Source organism: Tyto alba, unplaced genomic scaffold, assembly GCF_018691265.1.
Source record: "Tyto alba isolate M040663 unplaced genomic scaffold, T.alba_DEE_v4.0 Super-Scaffold_27, whole genome shotgun sequence".
In the NCBI taxonomy this organism is placed as follows: Eukaryota; Metazoa; Chordata; class Aves; order Strigiformes; family Tytonidae; genus Tyto; species Tyto alba.
Genome location: NW_024881301.1, coordinates 12,517,547 through 12,539,554, shown reverse-complemented (window position 1 = coordinate 12,539,554; position 22,008 = coordinate 12,517,547). Strand labels below are relative to the sequence as shown.

Here is a 22,008-nt window from a genome sequence, read left to right as displayed (position 1 = left end):
ATACAGCTATTTTATATAGATAACTTTCCTCTTATGAGTATTTATGATAGTTGTTTAATACTTCTTGTCCAAGTTTTAAGGAGCTAAAACTACACATCTGAATAAACAGATAATTTCTAAAGCTATTCAGTACCTACAAACTCTCACAGATCTTCAGATTGGTTAAATGTGCTCTGAAATCAGATAACCTCTTAATAGTTAACAAATTTCAAAACTAGAATTTTATTTGTGTAATTTGGAAACTGTGGTCTATGTCTTCCATTCTTTTCAAAAGTTCTTCCTTCATTTTTCTTTATAAAGGTCTCCTAAACCAAACACAAGCATTTAGATTAAAGAATGATACAAACAACTGATTTGTGATTAAGTGACTTCAACTAAATCACTTTAATAGAAGCAATATTTAACAATCTTAACAGCACGCAAGTACGAACTCTTAATGTATCAAATTTCTTTTGGTACAACTATTTTCCACAGATCTCCCTACCTGGTTATTGTTGTTTAGCAGTATTTTCTACAGACATATTAGTTTGCATTTATGTGTAGTGAAGACCATTCATTTTCTGTAATTATCTCATCTTTCCAGTCAACTGCTCTTCTTCTGCATTAAAAAGTTCTTATCAAATTCAATATTTTATATTTTGTAAGCAGCTTATATTACTTACATGTTAGACCTATAATGTCTACCTTTTTCTTCAGAGTCTAAGATTACTACTTGAATATAAACACACTGTGTGTAAAAGATGGCCTAAGGAACCTTAGTCACATATTTGGTCACTTGGAACTAAAATTTTTGAGAGTTAAAAAAATGTCTGTCAAGAAAGGAATGGTCTGAAGAGTATTCTAACATTCAACCAACAAAACTGACACCTCTAAACTCTGAGCAAATAATTCCCTTTGCTCTTTCCTTAAAAGCCCAGGTTCAGTCTTAGCTTTTCCAGAGATCCTGTTCACTCCACTGCACCCTCTCCTTTTGGAAGCTTCCCTACGGACCACCTACCCAAAGGCCTCTAAGCAGCCAGCCAGGACTCTGAACCCTACAGTCACGAGTAAACCCAACTCACCCTCCAGGCTGGACTACTGACCACAAAGATAGGGACACAGTTCAGTAAGGATGTCTACTGCCCACCCTCTCCTCTGTGGCTGGATGATGTGCTAATCCCCATACAGCAAACAAGAACACAAACCAAAGCTGAGATCTAGATATTACAATGAGAAATATGCAATAAATGAAAGTAAGCAGGCAGGAAAGATGTTGGACTTATTAATCAAGCTTGGCCATAATAGCATGCTAGAATTTGGCTAGGAATTGGCTGAGGATTGTTACTATTACTTAAATAAGCCTGGTTGCCACAACACGGATCTTTTTAGCTCTTTGTGTAATAAGTTATCTCAAATTATTCTTACTGTGATTGATTACCACCTGATGAGGCAATGCTCATTCAGTTTTAGTTAAACTTAGTGTTTTGAGCCATACTAAAAAAAAAAGATGTGGAAATGCAATTAAGCTAGTCAAGGTTGGGGGAGAATTTTATTTTTATTATTGTCTCTATGTTTATACTGATCTCTCAGTTTCCTTTCCTAAATCTCAACCTTAAAAACCTGTCTAAAAACTTAATTTAAAAAAACTAAAAAAAAAAATCAGTCATCTGCAAAAGCAGAAAATCTTAAAACAGAAGACTCCACCAAGGCAAACTTCACAAATCCACTGCAGAGAGGCAAAAATTAATAAAAATTACAAATTAGAAAGTTATGTCCTTTTGAGTTTCCTAACCATGTACCATTCCCTGTTTCATTAAATCCCAAACTAACCCTTTTTCATATTTTGATTTTCTACACTTCTGCCTTATGCCCTCTCTGTGTCATTCTTTTCCTCTCAACTCACCTTCTGTCTTTCTAGCCTTCCCTAAATCTCATCTTTTAGTCTTGATTACATACACAGGCTATAGTAATGCAATGCTCTTGAGGGAGAGGAAGGCATATAAATAGTGCACATCCTCAATTCCATAATGACCAAATAAGAAAGATATGATTTTACTGACTAAACAATTATGAGCAAAACTATTTTAAGAATGGAAAGCTACAGACCTGTGTACATATTAAAAAAAACCCTACAAATTTATCCATCATGTTTAAAAAAGGAACAGGATCCATTTGACAGAAGTAATTTATGAGTTTTTTCTAAACTACATTCATTTCATACTCCTGAATACCTAAAAATTCATTCAATATCCAAATCAACACTACTGCTCTATAGGTAGAATATCTGCATAGGAAAGTTTAAATAAAACCTGCAATGAAATTCTACTTTCCACTTTTCACTGTTCTCTCTCCAAGGATACACATACACATGCTGTTCTCTCTCCAAGGATAATGTATAGCATACCCTTCATTGACTAATTTAATACTGCCATAAAGACAACACATTTCAGTCTGTCTGTCATGATCTGCTGTTTCTTAGCTTATGCTATTTACTGCTCATGATTCTTTTATTGAAAAACACATTCATATTCATTCTGAATTATGCCTTACAATTTGATATCTATACTCAGCTTGAGAAAATAATATATCAAAATAATTGAAATAAAAGTTTTGCTGATTTAGCTTTTACTTTTTCAACCCTACGGTGTACTTTTCCAGGTATTTTTACCTGTTCATTTTTCCTTTGGGGGTTTGGGGTTTTTTTGAAAACCATTTTGTTAGAAAAGCCTACTAAGTAAATGAGTGCAATTTACTCCCATCTCATGTTCACTGTTGTCAAACAACATGAAGATCATCCCCTACATATTCCAATGCCTTTCAGTGGTGGGACAAATTATTCTTCTATTACTCTTTATTAACACTGTATTTACAACTAATTTCTAGACCTTACCAATTAAAAGTACCAAATAAGAACACAACAGCTCTCACTAAATTGTATTGTAATTATGCCCTTACCACTAAAAAAAAGACAAACTTTTAATAAAATTTATACAAGACTTTATATGTGTTTTCAGTAAACCTAAACACTTCAATACCCAAAATTAATATGATCAACAAATATATATTAAAAAAAAGTCTTAGAACTACAACAGGTGCACCTGATAATCCATTTACTAGAGTATGTCCTGTAAGAGGCTACTGGTTTTCCCCCTTAAGTCCTCATGCATATGCCTTGGTTCTGAATGCACAAGATAAAACAACATGGGACAAAAGGGGTGGAAGGAAGCAAAAGGAAGGGAGTAGGGCATATAGAAATTTTTATACACCAAAAATAAATAAATAACAAAATTAGATAGTAAAAAGTTACCTTAAAAAAAAAAAAAAAGGCAAAGAAAACAACAATGCAACCGTTGATAAAGCAGCTACACAAATCCACAGAAAAATTCTTATAAATTACTGGGAACCCTCGTTATGCTTACTGCAGAATATATTTTAAGTTTTGTTTTCACTGACTCAAAAAAATTGTCACACAGTACACTATACTTTATTTAGCAGGAGAAGACCAACTTAATGGTAAGGAACTTTTGACCTTTTAGCTATTCTTTATCTTGTGGTAGCATAAAGGTTTCCACAGCTGTGTACTTGATGTTTATACCATTCGAACAGTAACAACTGCCCTAATAGAGGAATAATATCAGTTTAAGAAATTTAAGTTTAGACAGATTTTAATGTATAAAATTGACTGTTAATGTAATTTAAGTTTTGGGCTTTTTTTAAGATTTTGATCATTTTGTTTTCAAAGTCTATGGGATACAAATACCTTCTTTTACATTCACTTGTTACTTTTCGGTGTTCCTTAACAGTTAGAATTGGAACATCAGGGAATTTCTTACTTGTTATTAAAAAAAATAAAAATCAAAACTCTTCAACTGGCTTCATGTTTAATTTTCCTTATTAAATAACCCTCATAATACGCAGCCAAATTGATCTGGACAACATTCCTCTTAAGATTTCCCTTTCACAATGTAAGCTTCTCACCTAGCACTTTAAAAAAAGGATTTAAAAAGAGCCAAGTTATGTGAAACAGTGATTTAGGTGCATTTGAGCTCTTATTTGTAGAAGAGCTTCATGAATTTCCCTCCCAGTACTTAAATGTACTGGCACAAAAAAACCATCAGAGTCACTGGTGATTATTTTAGAATTTAGACATCACAGATAATGTCCGAAGGCAACCAATAATGTTTTGGGGGGTTTTTTTGTTTGTTTGCTTTAGTTTGGATAAATTACAAATTCCCAGTCAAGTAGCTTCTAAATGTTTTACGAAAATAGATTATTAAATATTGTAACATGGATTTCTCAAAACAAATCACTCCAAACTAACAGAATATGCCATTTGGTAAAATAACCACCTTAGTGGACAAATGAAATAAAGCAAGAAAGACCAAATTCGAACTTCAGGGCTGATGGTAGTCTGGTTTCATTTAAAACTCCTATCATAGTGCAAATTGTAAGGAATAACAGGGTTAAGGAATAGGACCATGTGAAGCTAAAATATGAATGGCTTGACATAAATGCTTCTAAGTAAGTTATGAGATTGATAAACAACAAAAGACTAAGATGCTTATTACTAACCACTGTAACAGACCGGTCAAGATGATCAATTCGGCAGATGACGAAGTTAAGAGAGACAGAGTTACTGAGATCTGTGTGACTGTGGTAATCTGACTGAAGTTATTTTAAAGATTATTTTAAAATTATTTTAAATCATCATGATTGACTGCTGCTTCCTATCCTCAGTGAAAGAGAAAGATTAGAATGTGATAAAGTGACCCTGCAGTATACTGTACCCTGTAGAAATATCAAAGTACTACTGTGATACCTAATTAATCAAATTTATGGTATATTTATTTAACTGAACACACACAGACGAACAGAACCACCTCCACTTTCCTGCCTCTAGCCCAGACAACAGTTAAAGAAACTTGTAGTAGTTGAACAGTAAGTCCAAACCCAGGAAGCAGTATCACAGTGTGTCAGCAGCCCCTTTAACAGACCCACTAACCTCTGTAACTGTGGCAAGCACAAGTATAGAAATTGTGTTACTGTGATGTACACATGGAACAAAAAGAGGTCAGTTGTTTTGCTCTTCTGGATGTCAACTAAATGCTAAAAGAAATATGACTCTGCCATGTTTGAACTACTTCAAAAACAGGAATTGAAGGGGTCAGAAAACAAAACTGAGATGTTACTATAAACAGCAAATCCTGAGAAGTAATTTCCAAGGAAAAATCAACAAATTAGCACATTCAGTGTAATTGTAGCTCTCGTTGTTCTTCGTGAATAATCAACTATGTAACAAGACTACAGAAAAGTAAAAAAAAAGCCTACACTTACCTTCACAATGAAAAGATTCTTCCGGTCTACAGCTATGTATAATTACTATGAAAAATTCAAATTTCTCTCTTCAGACTAATAAGGTGGAGAGAGTACACAAACTTGTCCTTAGCAAAATCAGCACTTGTCCGTTGTTCTTATTCTGATAACCACATCAGAGGTGGTTCAAAAATAAGCAGATTAATTAAGCTAACAAGATGCAAATAATGCTATTTAAGTAGTCCAAGTAAGTGATGGCTTTTCAATCAAATTATGGTTTTGGGTTGGGATTCTTCAAATCAGAGAACTCATTAAAAAAGGTATGAAAAATATTTCTTGTTCTACCACCCATTCTTACCAGTCTTAATCAAAACCTGTGTGTAGAACCCTTCATAAGATGAACTCAAATAAGGGTTAAAGCTATACTGCAAAATTTGCAGTATCAATAAATTTGACTGCAGTAGGTACGTATCACCTCAGCTTTTCGCGGTTGCTCTACCCAAAGAACGGGGATGTGATAGCAGAGCCCTCAGTTTAGGACAGCCGCCCAAACACGGGCAGTGTAACAGACACAGCCCCGCACCAGGCAAGAAGCTGAGAACGGGACGCTGGCGGTCGGAGACAGGTGCACAGACCCACTGCAGGGGCGGCTGCCGCCCCGCTGGCCCCTCACCAGGCCACAGGTCTCCTGGGACTCACGGGGTCTTTCGGCCCCGCGCAGACCTCTCAGCTACTGCGGGCGGCTCAACTGGCACTGCGTGACTACAGTTACACAACCGGACTCGGTCCTAACCAGTATGGAGTTATTAAAAAAGTAACCTAAAGGCTAAATATGAGAATATTTAATACTAATTTACTGCAGCAGTTTCTTAGCCAAAACCACTGATTTAAATCTAAATTTAGATAAACAGGAGGACTAGAATTGTTCTAGACTCTTATGGGACACTATAAATACCGCTTGATTTCAGTCTTGCCAAAACTGACTGTGTGTTAAATTTACTTTCTGTATGTATAGTTTTGAAGGAATTAAATTTTAAAAATTATTTCCAAATTAAGTTAACATTCTGTTTGGCTGTCCATGTTCATTATCATTTATAGTTTCTAGACAATACCTAAACAAAAAAAAAAAAACAAAAACAAACAAACAAAAAACCACCACCACAAAAAGAAGCCAGAGGTGAAATTGCAGGGGGCAATTTTTACAAAAATAAAGTAAAAATAACAAAAATCTTAGTTTATGAGTGAGTACTCTGGAGATAGAACCAAGACACGTCTAATGATGTAAAGCTCTAAAAATTAGGTACTCCAATGATTTGACTGATTTACCTGCCTAAATAGGATGAAACCCAACTATCATGGGTTTTCTACAATAAGCTAGCAACCCTATCATGTATCTTGGAGATAAACCATTTATTACATTAGACAATTAAATCAAATTTTTTATCCCAGAGCTACTTTTTATGACATTTCTTGATTTTTGTTCACCCAAGCACATTTTTAAAAGACTGTAAATCTTTAAAAATATTTGAAAATCAAACTCAATGGTCTTATCATCTGTTACAGAGAAACTATTTAGCAAAGCAGTAAGAACATTTTGCTATTCTGAACTCTGAAAAAAAAAAAAAAAACCAAAACCAAAACCCCAACATATTGGAAGGCTATTAAAAATAAAACTATCAGGAAAGGATAAAATACATCCTGGAACTGTAAATGACAGTAGGAAGAATGGAATAGTACCACATATTTTTTTTCAGAATCTTTTCAACTATGAATCTTATACACAACCTTTGACCCTTGCCCTAGGATACCACTACAGATTTTCAGAAAGTATCTGAAGAAAACTGAGATTTTTTTTTTTTTTTTTAAACACTAGCAATACTATCTCATATGAAGATTTTCGTCACCTCTTCTCCTTCCCTCTGTCTCTGGTTACACTCTCATCTACAAAAACATACCTTCTTCCTTCCCAAGTAATATTTGCCATTGTCTGTACATAGTTAGCAGGGAGAAAGTTCTGTCAGAGGTAACAGTTTAGCCCAGTGATGGCAAAGATTTTCAATGTTTAATGACAAATTTGCGTCAGAGACAGCACTGCATTTCACGATCACTCATGTCAGTCCTAATCCATGTCAGTGACAAATCTGGCACCAATCTAAGTGGTTAACTTCCACCATACTAATCCAATTGGTTAGACACAGAATCAGCATTACAAGAACTGTTTTCTCATCCTAGTAATGCTCCTGCCTCTCAAGTTTCTGCAAGTTCCTCATATTTGAAACGGGGTAGTTGCTCTTACCTCCTTACCTCAGCAGTAATGAAATGGACAAGCTATGATGTTTGCTGCACAGCAGGTAAAAGCTACGTGCCTTCTATTGTTATATTAAATATTTCTTGCCCCTACTTAAACTGTTTACTTCATCTCCCTGCTACAACTCGTAACAAAAAGATTTTGTAGTGTGTGCATTGTCTTTTTGTGTATGTCTAAGTGCCTAGAGTAATCAATCCTGTTTGTGGTAACTGTGACAATAGATGCTACAGGAAGAGAAACACAAAAAATTACATTACTTTACAAGATGCTGTGACAATGAATTATTTAAAGTTGATGGGAATGGGGAGAGATTACAAAAGATTTTCAACACAGAAAACATTAGATAAGTGCTAAATATTACAACTAAACAAATCTATTTCTATTATGAAAAACAGTTAGGGTCTAATACCAAGCAGTAAAACTAATAAAGCAGATTCTCATAGCATACTTCTAATTTATACATGGTCTTTTCAGAATCAAGTGGTATCATGAATAGTGTAAGACTCTAGAATTCTGTAAAAAACACTGAAAACAGAGATCTAAAGCCAAGAGTATTGTTTTATAATGTGACTATTTCAAATTTGGATTTCATACCATATTCTCTTTACAGGAACAAAAATATGTATGTAATCTTCTGCATGAAAACAATCCTGGCCCGAAATTAAACATGTACTGAGGTATATACTTCTATCTTACATTTAAATCTAAGCATATTAAGAGAATTACCTATTTGTGAAAATATGCAAATGTACAATGAGCACTGTATAAGCAACTGTAGTACTGAGCCTCTGAGAAATGTGAGGAACATACCTTCTGGTGGCCTTCCAGAGGGCACAGATGCTGTTTGCTACCAACAGAACTATTACTGAACTACGACGTAGATAACTAATTACCTAGACTCCGAGATAGCTGTACTCTTGGAATACATCCAGATGCCTTCATCTTGATTTGAAAAGAGCCATGTTAATTAAGAATAGCATTTTGAAGTCTTGAAATCAGTTCTCACAGAATATGCTTAAGTTAGGAAGAACTACCAGCCTGTGCAGAAAAGGTATCCTGAACAGATCGCAGGAGCTTAGACTGAAAGAAAAGTTTGATCTCCATGGCTAGTTTAGTTAGTTCCATAACCTTAGCAACCTTTTTATTTTGTATGGAGGACAGTACATCTACCAATCTTTCCCACTCTCCCTCCCCCAAGAACACTATGAAAGGCTGACAGCTGTATCTCAAATCAAGGCACTTACATGTCTTTTCATCAGTTTACTTGTTTAAACAAATGGACCTCTAGAGATGATAATGAAAAGAAAGATTTATTACTAAAATAGAAGCAAAAGAATGAGGTTAGGAAACAACTGGAAAATGTAGCTAGACTATGCTGGCATGCTAGCTCTTGCTAATGATAGGATGAAAGCCTATCAGACTGAGATGCAACAATCAGCAGCAAGCAAGCAACTTTTACCCTTTTTTATAGGGGGAAAAAATAATCAATATAAAAACATAATATACAATGAATTAAATTAGGATGTATTTTACCAACAAATAATTAGTTAAGGAAATAAAAAGGTTCTACCTGTGTCTGAATTGCGATCTTCATTTCTGGATGGACTAATAGTAAAAGGAAGTTTACGTTTCATGGAAGACTTTTCTTTCATCTCCTTCCCCACATCACTCCTATCCACTTTTGGAGTTTTGCTGTAGGATGCAATCTTGTCCTTGCTCTAATATAAATAAAAAGTATACTAAGTATTTTTTGCATAAAGCAGAATAGTCTTATAATGTATACAGACTGAAAAGACTGCTATGCAAGAATGTATGTGCATGTGTGTAAGTATGTGCATTACATAGTTTATTCAAAAACTTTTAAAGTAACCTTACTAAAAATAATCTGTGCCATTTCTTTCTTTTAAAAATTAGTCTTGTCTGTATTATTTCTACTTCCAGATACATCACTGTAGAACTGTTGTTCACTATTAGAGCCTTCATTAATACGCAAAGGAAGAAAACAAACGGGACAAGAATTTGCTTAATTTTAACAACCATCCCAATTTCCTTCCCTGACCATAATATAACAATCACATTGAAAACACATTAAAAGCCCACACTGAAATTCAGACTGTGAATAGTAACACAGTAGCAACAAAAAACCTCTAACAACCCTCCCCTGCCTCCATCCCCACCCTGTAATCCATCCATACAGAACTTCTCTATTTCAACAATGACGTAGTGTTTAATTTTCTAAAGTAAAATTTACTAAGAAATTAGAACATCTGTGAAGAAACTTTTTAAACTGGTATCGTATTTAGAAAAAATATGTATAAGCTATCTGGATTTTTAGTTGCATAAATCTGGTATTTTGGACTTACAAAACATATTTCAAGATAAACTGAGAAAAACCTGGATGGACACAATATTAACTTACGTTTGATTATTTTGATAATATAGGAGGTCAAAGTATGTAGACGATACCGGGTTAGCGAGAAGACTGCTTGAGAGAACCCTCTGCAAACCCCAACATTTTGGCCTACCAATATACAAGCAATGTAGAGACAGAACATTTTCTGTTCATTACATGCTGCAGAAACACATCATCCAGCTATGTCTGCTATCACAGCTCCACAACTTTATATCATTCTTAACAGATGATCAGATGAAACCACTAAGAGATTCATTTTCTAAAGGTAAAAGAGGCACATACACTGACTTGTCAATCAGTGATAAACAAAAGCTGCTCCTTTGTATTTTTGAAGCGAGAAGTTGAAAGATTTATTCTGATTACAGGAAAACTAGAAAATAACTCCAAGTAAAGGTACTATTCTCAAGGGCACCTTCCTTTCCTTTTTTAAAAAACAAACACAGGTAAAAAGAGTAGATTGATTATATCATCTGACATTCTGAGTTTAAATTGTTGCCAAAAGGGTAGACAGAAGTGATTACAAAAAGAACCTGCAAACAAACTACAAACTTCAGACAACAAATGTCTGTACCAGAGGAATCACAAAGAAGGGATCACTCTATGTCAGAGGAATTCCTGAAGTAAAAGGTTGATGCTCCCAGAGAAAACCTAATCTTCACTCTGAGTTTTGAAACATGAAAAAAAAAAAGACAACAAAAAAAAAAACCAAACCCAAACCCAAACCCCAAAACAAAATGCAGAAGAAAACCCACACACCAAAACCAAAATCAACCTGCCTCCAAAATCCCAAAGGAAACAACAAACATGCCTTTTTCTTACATGCTAGAACATGAAAATCTAAAAAATCTAAAACCCTTTAAGACTCCTCTAAAGCCCTTGGGAGATAAAGTGTCTGTGTTATTACTTTTGAAAGCAGCTAATCAATCTAATGCAACTGCATTTGCAAATGCATCTATAAGTTGACAAGAGCAGATCCAAAATCCATTAAACCCATTCCAATCTCTTCCACTACAAGAGTTTCCCACTTCAGCCCAATCTCACCAAGAGTGCTCTCATCCCTTGTTCCAAACAATCCATTTATTTTTCATATGTACATATGTAAATTTCCCATGATATGATAAAGTTGTAATAAAATTTTATTGCTTTGCCTAGAATATTATCTTATGCTAGGTACTATGCAACAGAAAGGATCAATTAAAAACAATTTAAAATTCCTAATCAGGAATCACTGGTTTCAACTTTGCAGAAAAAAAGGCAAACTTTTTGGCAGTTGGTAATCCTTAAAAAGAATCACCTTGTTTGGTACTAATCAGTAAAATACATTGTTAGGTGCTTACAAAGAGACACAAGCTGCTTAAATAACTTGATAGCTTTACACTTATTCTTATTCCTAAATTATATATATGCATTATGTTAAATATTATGACTGATGCACAACTTTTTTATAATCACTGAACATTAATTTTGTGATGATCTAATTAGAAGGAAACCGTTCAAAATGCATACTTTCAGATAAATAAAGATACATTGAAAATGAAAGGACAGAATACACAGAGACTGAAGAAAATAGAGTATTTTGTTCCTTAGCTATTGTGGAAATAAACATTTAGCCACCACCAGTGGTAGACTTTCCAACTCAAAAGATGCAATGAACAGGGTGTTTTAAGAAATCTGTACAAAGTCGATACTACTTAGTATTTTCAGTGACAATGCTGAAATAGAGATGCAATTAGATATGCAGACACCATCACAACTGGGAGAGTGGGAGAAGCAAAGAACACTGGCAAGGGAAAGTAAAATGACTAGTGAATTTGAAAAACAGTCTAAATATAAAACAAAACCAGAAAAATACAAGGTTCTACAAACTGATTAAAATAATTGACAGTACAATCACAATACCTCACATTAAAAGGCAGACAACAGACTCCTGGATTCAAGTTCAAGTAAAGGAAAGCAAGAGGAGGCAGCAAGACCTGCAGGTTGTAACAGGTATTTTGATTTAAAGAGTGAACATTCACTGTTCCAACTGCTCCTGGTCACTGCAACAGCATGGACATCTCGTTTTCAGGGTCCAAAGAAAGGTTCAAAATTCAGCATGAATACGTCTATGTATTAGTTTAATGTGATCCACGGAAGCAATCTAAAACGAAGTTGACACCTTTTATAAAGCAGCCTGTAACTCAGAATACCTGTGGACTTTCTAAAGAGGTTCATTAATCTATAGTGAAAACTGCTAACCAAATAAAATGTCAAAGACATGCTAATGTTCAGATACATAAAACTATTGCTGCAAAGAGAAAGGCATTACATACTCCCCATGTCCACTACAGTTACAGAACATTTAATGGCTTTAGACTGCAACAGAAGACAAACAGAGGTTATTTACCCTCCTAAGTATCTAACTCCATGCCAGTCAGTGTAATTAAGTATCAGAATAAACTGCCCAAGGAGACTGGAATTTCCATCAGGCAAGGCTTTAAAGAAAAGGTCTGGCAAACATCTGCCAAGAACAGAGTACAGCTTATTCTACTCTGGGGCAAATGGATAAACTGGATCTTCATGTCTCGACATTTAATGCATGCCTCACTGGAGGATGTAGTAACAAGGAAGAATTTTCTCTGTCAACAAAACCATACTAGTGTGCTATGATGAGGAACACATTTTTAATCTGTTCAGCAGAAACCATCTTGGAAGGCTAACAAACAGCGGTCCAGACAATTTCTTGATATCCCATTCCAGCTCTATTGTCTGGTACCGCTACATTCAATGACAATACACAAAAGGAGACAACAGAGTGCCATATAATCGAGCAGATGCACTAAGCCCTGGGAGAATAAGCATTCTTTTTCTGCCTATCAAAGATAATTACATATTGAAGCGTGTTCTGCATGGTATTAAAGTGGCTTTGGGCACTATTGTTGGATTCTTCTAAGAACAAAGTTAATTCTTACAAACCCAAAATGTGTTTCTCCTTGGGACTACATATCTATCATCTACTTCCTAAATTTTGGCCATGGAAGTTCTAAAGTATAAATTCAGATATATTGAAATTTCATTATGTTGTTATGTTTATAAAATCTCACATGCAAACACTAAATGTTCTATCTGCTGTATACACTTTTAGAATTTTTTTATTTATTTTATGCTCCCAAGATGAGCAACTGAAACAAAAATACATGTACCCTAAAGCATCTATGATATAAACTCGTCTTATTAACAGGAATGTTATTCCTTATGATTTTTTTTTAAGCTCTCAGAAGACCTGAACACATAACTGATTCACATTACTATTTACTGGTTGCTAGAACAGCATAAGTATTAACTTCCACTGGACAAATATGAAAGATTAAATCTCATAACAACAGTAACTTTACTACCCTCCTCAGACAACAACTAAGAGTGCACAACCAGTAAGAGCTAAATATTGTGTCAGCTATGAAAGGAAAACCAAATCATGCAAGTGTTTTTTCTTTTATCTTAATATATTAACCACTGGAATAGTCTTACACCATATATTTAGGCCATTACAGTTTTTGAGAAGAAGAATGAGAATTGTTTTCAGGGAGTGATGTCCTTTAAGATCACTGTTCATTTGTAAGATGCACTGTCTTGTATGAGCATTTCACATTAGGCCTCCTCTGCCTACAATGCATCTATGAACATATAAGGGAAAACCAATAATTAAACTCCCTATCATCTCCTCATTTACAGTCATAGAGATTATGCTCCACGAGTAGTTTAAAGACATTTCCGCTTCAATAACGAAGTGGACACAGAAGCAAGTGAGAGCAAGTTTATGTAGCGATGTGCAGAAGTGATTTGACTGTACTATTCTACAGAAAAAATAAAAAGCCAAAGCTATGTGAAAAATACAGTTAGAATGCACTTTCATACTAAGGACCACTGCAGTTATCTGACTGTTGAACACCTCAGGGTCTAAAAGACACAGGCATCTCTGATGGCACAGTGAATGGTCACTTACTGGTCACACAATACTGAGAAAAGTGTGAGGACAAGAGGTATTTTTGTTTAGTCAAGACACCTCCATATCAAAATGCCACAAAAGCAAAAATTTTACTTTAGTATCCCTTTCACTGTCAGCATCAGTAGTTCCTTAATAACATTAGGTTAAAAAATCCATAACTTTTTCGTAAGAAATTCTAATGTTTCAAAGACAATTGTTTTTAATGTAATGGTTGAAAATATTTACATATTGAGAAAAAATCCTTATTTGCTTTACAGAAATTTCCACTACTTCATTTCATTTAAAATTACCACTGTTGATTTGGCCTGCTCAGTCTTTATTTCAGTTTTACGTTTGTGTATGTAATACAGATTTGCCTTCATGTTTTCTGTTGTTCAAACTCAAATTTTATTTTTGCCCTATTGCCTGTTGAATTTTAAATAATGTTCAAGGCCAAATCCAGATTATTACATTCTGGCAATATTTTGTCTATTTTCTCTAATGAAGGGGAAAGACTGCAGATTATTCAAGGGCCAGATAAACACTTCTGACAATTACTTGTCCATGTGTTAGAGAACAGATCATGTGACTGTTTGAATGACTTTAACATTTTAACCATGTATTCAGTTTTTCTCAAAATGTGACAAAAGCAACCAAACTGTATTTATTATGCTAAAAAACTGAATACAGGAATATTAACTGCAACAATTAATTCTGCAATTTTATTTAGGATCTCACATTTTCAATGTTATATATCAGATTATATCATACAATCCCCAAACCAAACCCTACATTATTCTAACCTCACATCATACACTGTGCCAAGGTGGATACCAAGCAAGGCTGAACATAACAGTGCAAGCAGTTTATCAGCTTACTTTTTAGTATCAATGTAGTCCAGCATTGTGATTCCATATCTGTGTCCTTGGTCAAACTTCCATCTTCCCCTAGACTTAAATTTTCTAAGTAATCCTGCTTTCACTGGCATCTTAATCTCAAATACTAGGCAAGGCAGAACCTGACATTTGTCGTATCTCTAATTCCTGTACCGGTGATTAGTCTCAACAACAAAGAATTCCTTGTTAGAGCAACCAGCTAAGGACAAACCATTACCCAAATCAATATGACAATGAAAGGGTTTTCTGTGACCATTAAAAATAAAATATTAATTTACTCCTTTCTAAAGCAAACAGAAATTTGCTGTATTTCCTGGTGTTAAATAAACAACACCATGTTCACTCTTCTGTTCCCTGGAAAAAGTGATTGATATCTTCTTCTTTAATGTTCTCACAAAAGAGCTACACATCTCTGTTTCAGAAGATTACCTAATTGCAGAGATTGCAGGGTATGGGGATTACATGGCTCAGCAGATGTAACTGCTACTGTTATTAGCAGAGAAGGAACAGTTTATGGGGATCAGAGGCAGATTACAGGAGAGAAAGGTGTCAAGACAAGCAGCAAATACTGAACTGGGCACAGGGGTCACTGCTGAGGCCATTGCTTTGGCAGTGGTTGCAGATTCAACAGCCGCTCTGGAAACAAGCATCACTTTTCTACAATCACAGCAAGAAACAGGGAGAGGAAGTAAGGGCAGAGTCAGAGATGGAGAGTAGAGGAGGAAAAAGGGCCTCACAAGGAAACTTTATTTTGATTTTTTTTTTTAAAGCTCAGAATGCAGAGCAATTTGTACGTAAAATTCAAAGACTAGGAAGGAAGTAATTTGCACTATAAAAATGTGATAATTTATTTCTACATGCTCAAACCTACAAATAAATGCATTCCAAGCATTTAAAGCCATACCTTTAGCAAAAAAAAACAGGGAAAAGAAAAACTTAAAAATTGACACATTCCAGCAAACCCAGTATTTTTGCTTTGATGAAAGCAAACAAAAGATGAAAATTCATTTTAACCTGTGATAGATTTTTTTAAAGATTTTGTGAAATTATAAACACAAAAAAAAGCTTTTAAAAATTGACATAAATCAGTTTTCCGAGAATGAGCAGCTGTTGATTATGTCTTCAATATTTTCCTGTGTCAAAAAGTTTTGTTTTTTTTTTTCAGAAATACTGAAGTGTGAACATAATGAGAGTTTACAAAGCCAGACATTTTTTTTTTTTTGGTTAAATAACCTAAAATCTTTACAAAATGCAACTTATTTATAAGTGTATAAATAAAAAGGCAGTATTTAATACCACTAAATTTCACCACAATAGCCTTCCTATTCTTGATGCTTGTAGGCCCCAGACACTCCCCCCTCTTTCCCAGTACCAAATGACACTTCAATTAACTTGACCATATCTCAAACAAGGACCAGAACAATAAAGGGAAAACCCAACAGTTTTTCATCCCTTTACTAGTAAATCAATTTCCTTTCCCCATTTCACTCTGTTACCTTCCTTTTCTTATCTAAGTAGTTCATCAGAGCCAGCAGAACCAACTACCTTTGCCTCACTTTACTGGGACTCATAGACTGAGAAGAGACTAAAAAGTCTGAAGTTTTCTATGAATGTTTTTGGAAGACAGTTTGAAGTAGATGCCGGATCTTCTAATCTTTCCCTATTTTTTAATCTCTTCCTGTCTTATATCCATTCATTAAGTGGTCTCACAGAGAATATAGACTTCAGCAAAATAGTAACAGTAAATATCACCACACACACAATCTCCTTTTCCAGAGAAGACAGTTTTAAACATCATTTGAGAGATAAATGGATTCTTTCTCCTTAGGGCAATATACAACTCATCATTCACAATGCAGAATATTATTCTATTTTCTGTTCTTCATTAGTACTACAGATAAATTTGTTGTATAAGTGTACTAGGCAGACAAAACTGAGAACTGGGTTATTTTCAACTTGGCTCCATAAATTTGAAAATTATGGGATACTTCACATTTATAAACAACATACCACCCTTCAGTATTACTGGAGCTTCCATATTCCTTTATTCTCCAACACACAAAAATGGATTGCACAATTTTTAAAGTGGACTCCCTTGCACAGGAGTTACTCTTAACCCTTCTGCAGCAATCGGCTTTCAAGTCCTCCTAACAGAGGGAACAAGTCCCTGTGTTATAAAGCAATGTAGGATACTTGTGTTTGTTCACTGGTCTGTGCTCTGTCACAGCCTCCAGAAACGTTTCATATGTGTGTTACAGAGAGCAAGACACTGTAAAATTAAATAAAATATTAATCATTGTTCTTGTGAGTGTATTCATATGATGTAAGATATGGAAACTATGCAATAACCTACATCAAATAAACCCAATGCATCCAGCTTCCTTTTGAATTAAGTTGCAAGTTACAATAAAAGGCAATTTCTGTTCCCTACCTTAATTTACAGTTAAAGCCATGTAAAAATATATTTTTTTTTCTGCATTCAGGATATCTGAATACAGATTCATATTTATTTCTTCCAATTACAGCAACAAAAATCATGATAGAACACACTCTCTTCATTTCACTGAAATTAAATGGACATGAATGTAATTTTGTTACCTTTCTTGCAGTTGGTTTTTCCACCATGGTGCTATCACTATCAGTGTTTTCAACTTGAACTGTTTTAGTAGACCCAAATTTGGGCATTTTATAGCTGTTTAGCTAGCTGTATCTTGTATCAGTGCGTTCATCGTGTGTCTGAAAAACAAACAGACAAACAACATTATATAAATATACACACTGCAGTGTCATTTCAGGACAAATGTTGTTACTGCAGATGGTAGCAGAGCTAAATAGTACCCCAAAAAAAGATGACTAACAATGACATCTGACTTCAAGCATCCCATTCATCTGCAGCTGAAACCTTGGGGTGAAAACTCTAACATGGCAACTACTGAGGAAAGTGTCATAAGAAAAACACCAAGTCAGTAGCCGAACTGCCTCATCCCTCTAAATTACCTCTTTGGCAGATTTAACACTTTGGGTTTTTGATGCCTCGTTGGTTCAGTATCTCACTTCATTTTATAGGCAATAAGACTGGGAAGATGCACAAGATCATTTCTAGCAACACTGTGAAGAGAAATTAAGCTTTCTAGCCTGGGAAACTGAAATATTGTCTACCCAAAATATTATGGAAAGAAAGTCAAATCTAGGTGATTTGCTATCTTTTCTGCTGGAACAAGAAATACATGTTAGAAGAAAAATCTTCTAAAGCTTAGACCTGAAACTAAAAACTTTAATTTCCACTATCTAGCAAATTAATTATATAAGCCATCACTACATATATGTACATAAAGCTCTAAGAGCTCTGTGGCGTTTCATCTCCAGGGTACACCAAGTGTCATTACAGATTCACATAATGGAAGGGGTCTGACATGCCTCTTCCCATAATGAAGAGCCACTCTTCTTGTAAGGGTGCCCAAGAGGAAAGGTTACGTGAAAAGTAAAACTGCATTTGACATCACTTTAAAACTGGTGAATTTTTATGCGTCTTTTTTAATTGATGCATTGTGTTGCAAAGATTTATGTGATCACAGTTGTGCTGATTTTGGCTGGGATAGAGTTAATTTTCTTCATGGTAAGAAAGGGGCTAGTATGGGGCTTCATAGTAGCTAGTATGGAGCTAAGTCATGGATTTGTGCTGAAAACAGTGTTGATAATGCTGGGATGCTTTAGTTATTGCTGAGCAGCGCTTACACAGAGCCAAGGCCTTTTCTGCTCCTTACCCCAGCCCGCCGGTGAGGAGGCTGGGGGTGCACGAGAGGTTGGGAGGGGACACAGCTGGGACAGCTGATCCCAACTGACCAAAGGGATATCCCAGACCATGTGGTGTCATGCCCAGCATATAAAGCTGGGGGAATAAGGAAGCAGGGGGGACGTTCAGTGTGATGGCATTTGTTTTCCCAAGCAACCATTACACTTGATGGAGCCTGGCTGTCCTGGAGATGGCTGAGCCTCTGCCTGCTGATGCAATGTGGTGAATTAATTCCTTGTTTTGCTTTGCTTGCATGCATGGTTTTTCCTTTCAACTGCCTCAACCCACAAGTTTTCTTTCTTTTACCCTTCTGATTCTCTCCACCATCACAATGCAGGGGGAGAGTGAGCAAACAGCTGTGTTGGGCTTAGTTGCCAGTTGGGCCTAAATCACAACAGTCTTGCTGAATCTTGTAGTAATTTTATGTCTCGGCTAGACATCATTTCAGGTGAGACATTTCTATTATTGCTTAACAATTAAGATTTTGGGATTACCACATAGCAAATTTGTTGCTGTTATAGGACCAGGGCCATTAAGACTGGTAATTTCTGTTTGGTAGATGGCTTTGAGAAAACTGTTTTGCACACTGAAGCTGACACCCAAAACTTTGATATTCAAACAAATTTCTACACTCCACCCCCCACAATACCTAAACTATGGGAAATTCCTTTACAGAATGCTTGGATAAGATTAATACCACTGTATATAACAAAATAACATCTTTCTTATACTTCCAGAACAGAATGGGAAGAACAAGAGGAGACGGAAAGTTCAAAATTCTCAGTCCTAAAGTCAGGATATTAAGTAATGCTGCACTAAGGTCTGCTCTTTTCATCCCTTTCCCCCACACCTCTGATTTTGTTGTTGCGTTTGTTTGGATTTTTTTACATTAACTACAAGCTTATCAAAAATGAGAAGAGCTTAATTAGAAACTGTCCCACATAAAATAACCTGAATCTTGTCTCCACTATGATACAAGATACAACATTGTGAAATCCCTACTTTTCTACTCTTATCCAAGACAAAAGAAACATTAGTGTATTCCCTTCATTTATGCAGTGTCAATAGGATTTATGGAGAGTAATTTTTCATTTTTAATGGAAAAAGCACACAGTTATTTGCCTTTTCATTTGCTTTCCATAACAGTTGCAGGAAGATTAAAAAAAAAAAAAAAAAAAAGGTTTTGGTTCAATGGAGAGTACTCTGGAATGATTTTCCTGCAGTTTTCAAAAACATTTCTTAATCCTAAAAGAAGCAGTGAGTCAGTATCTTCAGTCAACAACTACTGTGCTGATTACACCATACATACAGTACTACCTAGCAGCAAGTATCTGTTTTCATGGGTTTTAAAAAAAGACAAGTCATAAACCTGGTTTTGCTCAGCCTCTCAAAAAGTTTCTTTTGCAACTATTCCCACTGTATATATCATCATGATTACAACTACTTTAAAACAGATCAATGTGTGAAAGTGTTCTTTATTATTTTAATAAAAATATTTCTTATTTCATATGTTGCTGTTTTCTTTCCTTTTTTCCTGCTACTTGACTTGCTGAAACTACCTCCATTCCTGTTTTGCTTCTCTTCCTTTCCTGGTTTGGTATGCCATTCCCTATACACTTCTGCTGCTGACAGTAAGGAGACCACCTGCATGACCCTGGTAACATTTATTAGTTTAGGCTTGGCTCCATTCCTCTTATTTGCCTCACCAGCAGGGCCTAAACCACACCAACTGAACAAGAGTTCCTTCTTCACAAAAAGCCCAGCCTCCCTCCATGTCCTTTCAAGGGTTAATGAACAGAAATAGTTTATTTTTTAAAATGGTAGACCAAAAAAAAAAATTCAAGCTACAGGTATCATACAGGGACAAGAGGATGATGAAAACATTTTCAAAATAAACTGAAATTAAAGGTATTTTTAAATAATGCAGTTAGTACAAATAATACACAAATATAAGTAAATGAAAACAGTAATCATAGGATGTTCCAATTTTCTTCACCACATGATCACAATTAAATGTGAATTCATTCAATTCTTGACCCCAAGACAATTATGTTTTGAAGAGAAAAATGCTTTGAAAGTTCACTTGATGAATATCACATACTAGATTATTAAAGCACAACCATCCCAACTATCACACTGACACACAGCAGTATTTCCATTAAGTATTTTATGTACCAGGTTGCCATTTCACAATCTCTGTGTGAAATACTTTCCAAACAGACATAAATGCTTCAAATATTTGAGGAAAAAAATACTTTTCATAAAGGGTAGATTTTTTAATTTCATAACACCATGGTCCAGAAATGTAAGCAAACTATTAAATCCATGATCACGTAGTCTACCTTACAATAAAATTCTGACCTGAAGAAGTGATTTTACTAACATTTTAACCTTACTTCCTTTTGCCTGCAGTTCAGTACCATTTCAGCTCATGTTCTGAACACAGTCAACAAACATTTGCATTCAAAGTGAAAATAGAGAACATTAGCAGGTTCTTCCAGGGAAACCTAGATCTGTCTGCTTTGAGTTTCCTTCAGGGCTGTTTCTTAATGCAATTACTGTTTTATTAGGCAGTCTTGATGGCATATTTCAAATCACCAGAACCCTAAATTAAAAGTTAAACTCTTTACATTCAAATTATTTTCCTCTGTCACAACAAGCAGTGACATCACTTTTCATCTGACAAACAGGCACAGCTGTGCTTTTTCTCTAAGGAACTGATCTATTTCATGTTTTTCAATAAAACACAGAATCTGCTTCCTACTAAAGAAACTTCTCTGCATTTAACAAAATTAGATATTCTGATTTTATATTTGGACATCTTTCTTGCACATTTATTATCAGTTATCAATGTCCTATTATTTGAAGTACTGTTAAACTTTTCTCTCAATCATTTTTCACCTAAAGGAACTAAAAAATTCTATTTTCTCCTTAAAGTAAGGAAGGTAAGCATTTTTACAGATCTACAGGCAGTGATAGAAAAAGCTAAGATTATTTCATAAAAAGCCCACCCCCAAAACCAAACAAAAACTCCCCACCAGAGTTTCTACCAGAATTTCAGATATAACTAGCTACAGAAAATTAGGCATACAATAGATCTCTAATGCCTACAAGTTACTGTATTATTTTGTATAAGGTAACATCTAGCACTAATGAAAGGGCACACCTTCACCTATGTAGAAAGAATTCATGCCATATTCCAACAGCACTACTGCCACTGTCGTTCAAACCCTTTACGAGTTTTTGCTTACAGCCAAGTCTCCTGAGAAACTGAGGCCCACGTGTTTGTGTTACACGTATATGTATGAGTCACCAATGACTTTTAAGCCTGTAGATGGATTT

At 35.1% G+C, this 22,008-nt stretch overlaps 1 protein-coding gene across 3 annotated transcripts in view; it reads right to left on the bottom strand.

Moving 5' to 3' along the window:
- Window positions 1-22,008, bottom strand: part of ANKRD12 (ankyrin repeat domain 12) — a 66,635-nt gene that overhangs the window by 29,598 nt on the left and 15,029 nt on the right. For 2 of the 3 annotated variants that reach the window (XM_042797884.1, XM_042797883.1), the window contains 2 exons: window positions 17,472-17,609; window positions 9,171-9,318 (listed from right to left, as the gene is read on the bottom strand). In XM_042797884.1, the coding sequence (XP_042653818.1) occupies window positions 9,171-9,318; window positions 17,472-17,558 (235 nt within the window). In that variant the 5' untranslated portion in view covers window positions 17,559-17,609. Of the gene's footprint in view, window positions 1-9,170; window positions 9,319-17,471; window positions 17,610-22,008 lie in introns of those variants that run through there. The other variant, XM_042797885.1, reaches the window with a different exon arrangement.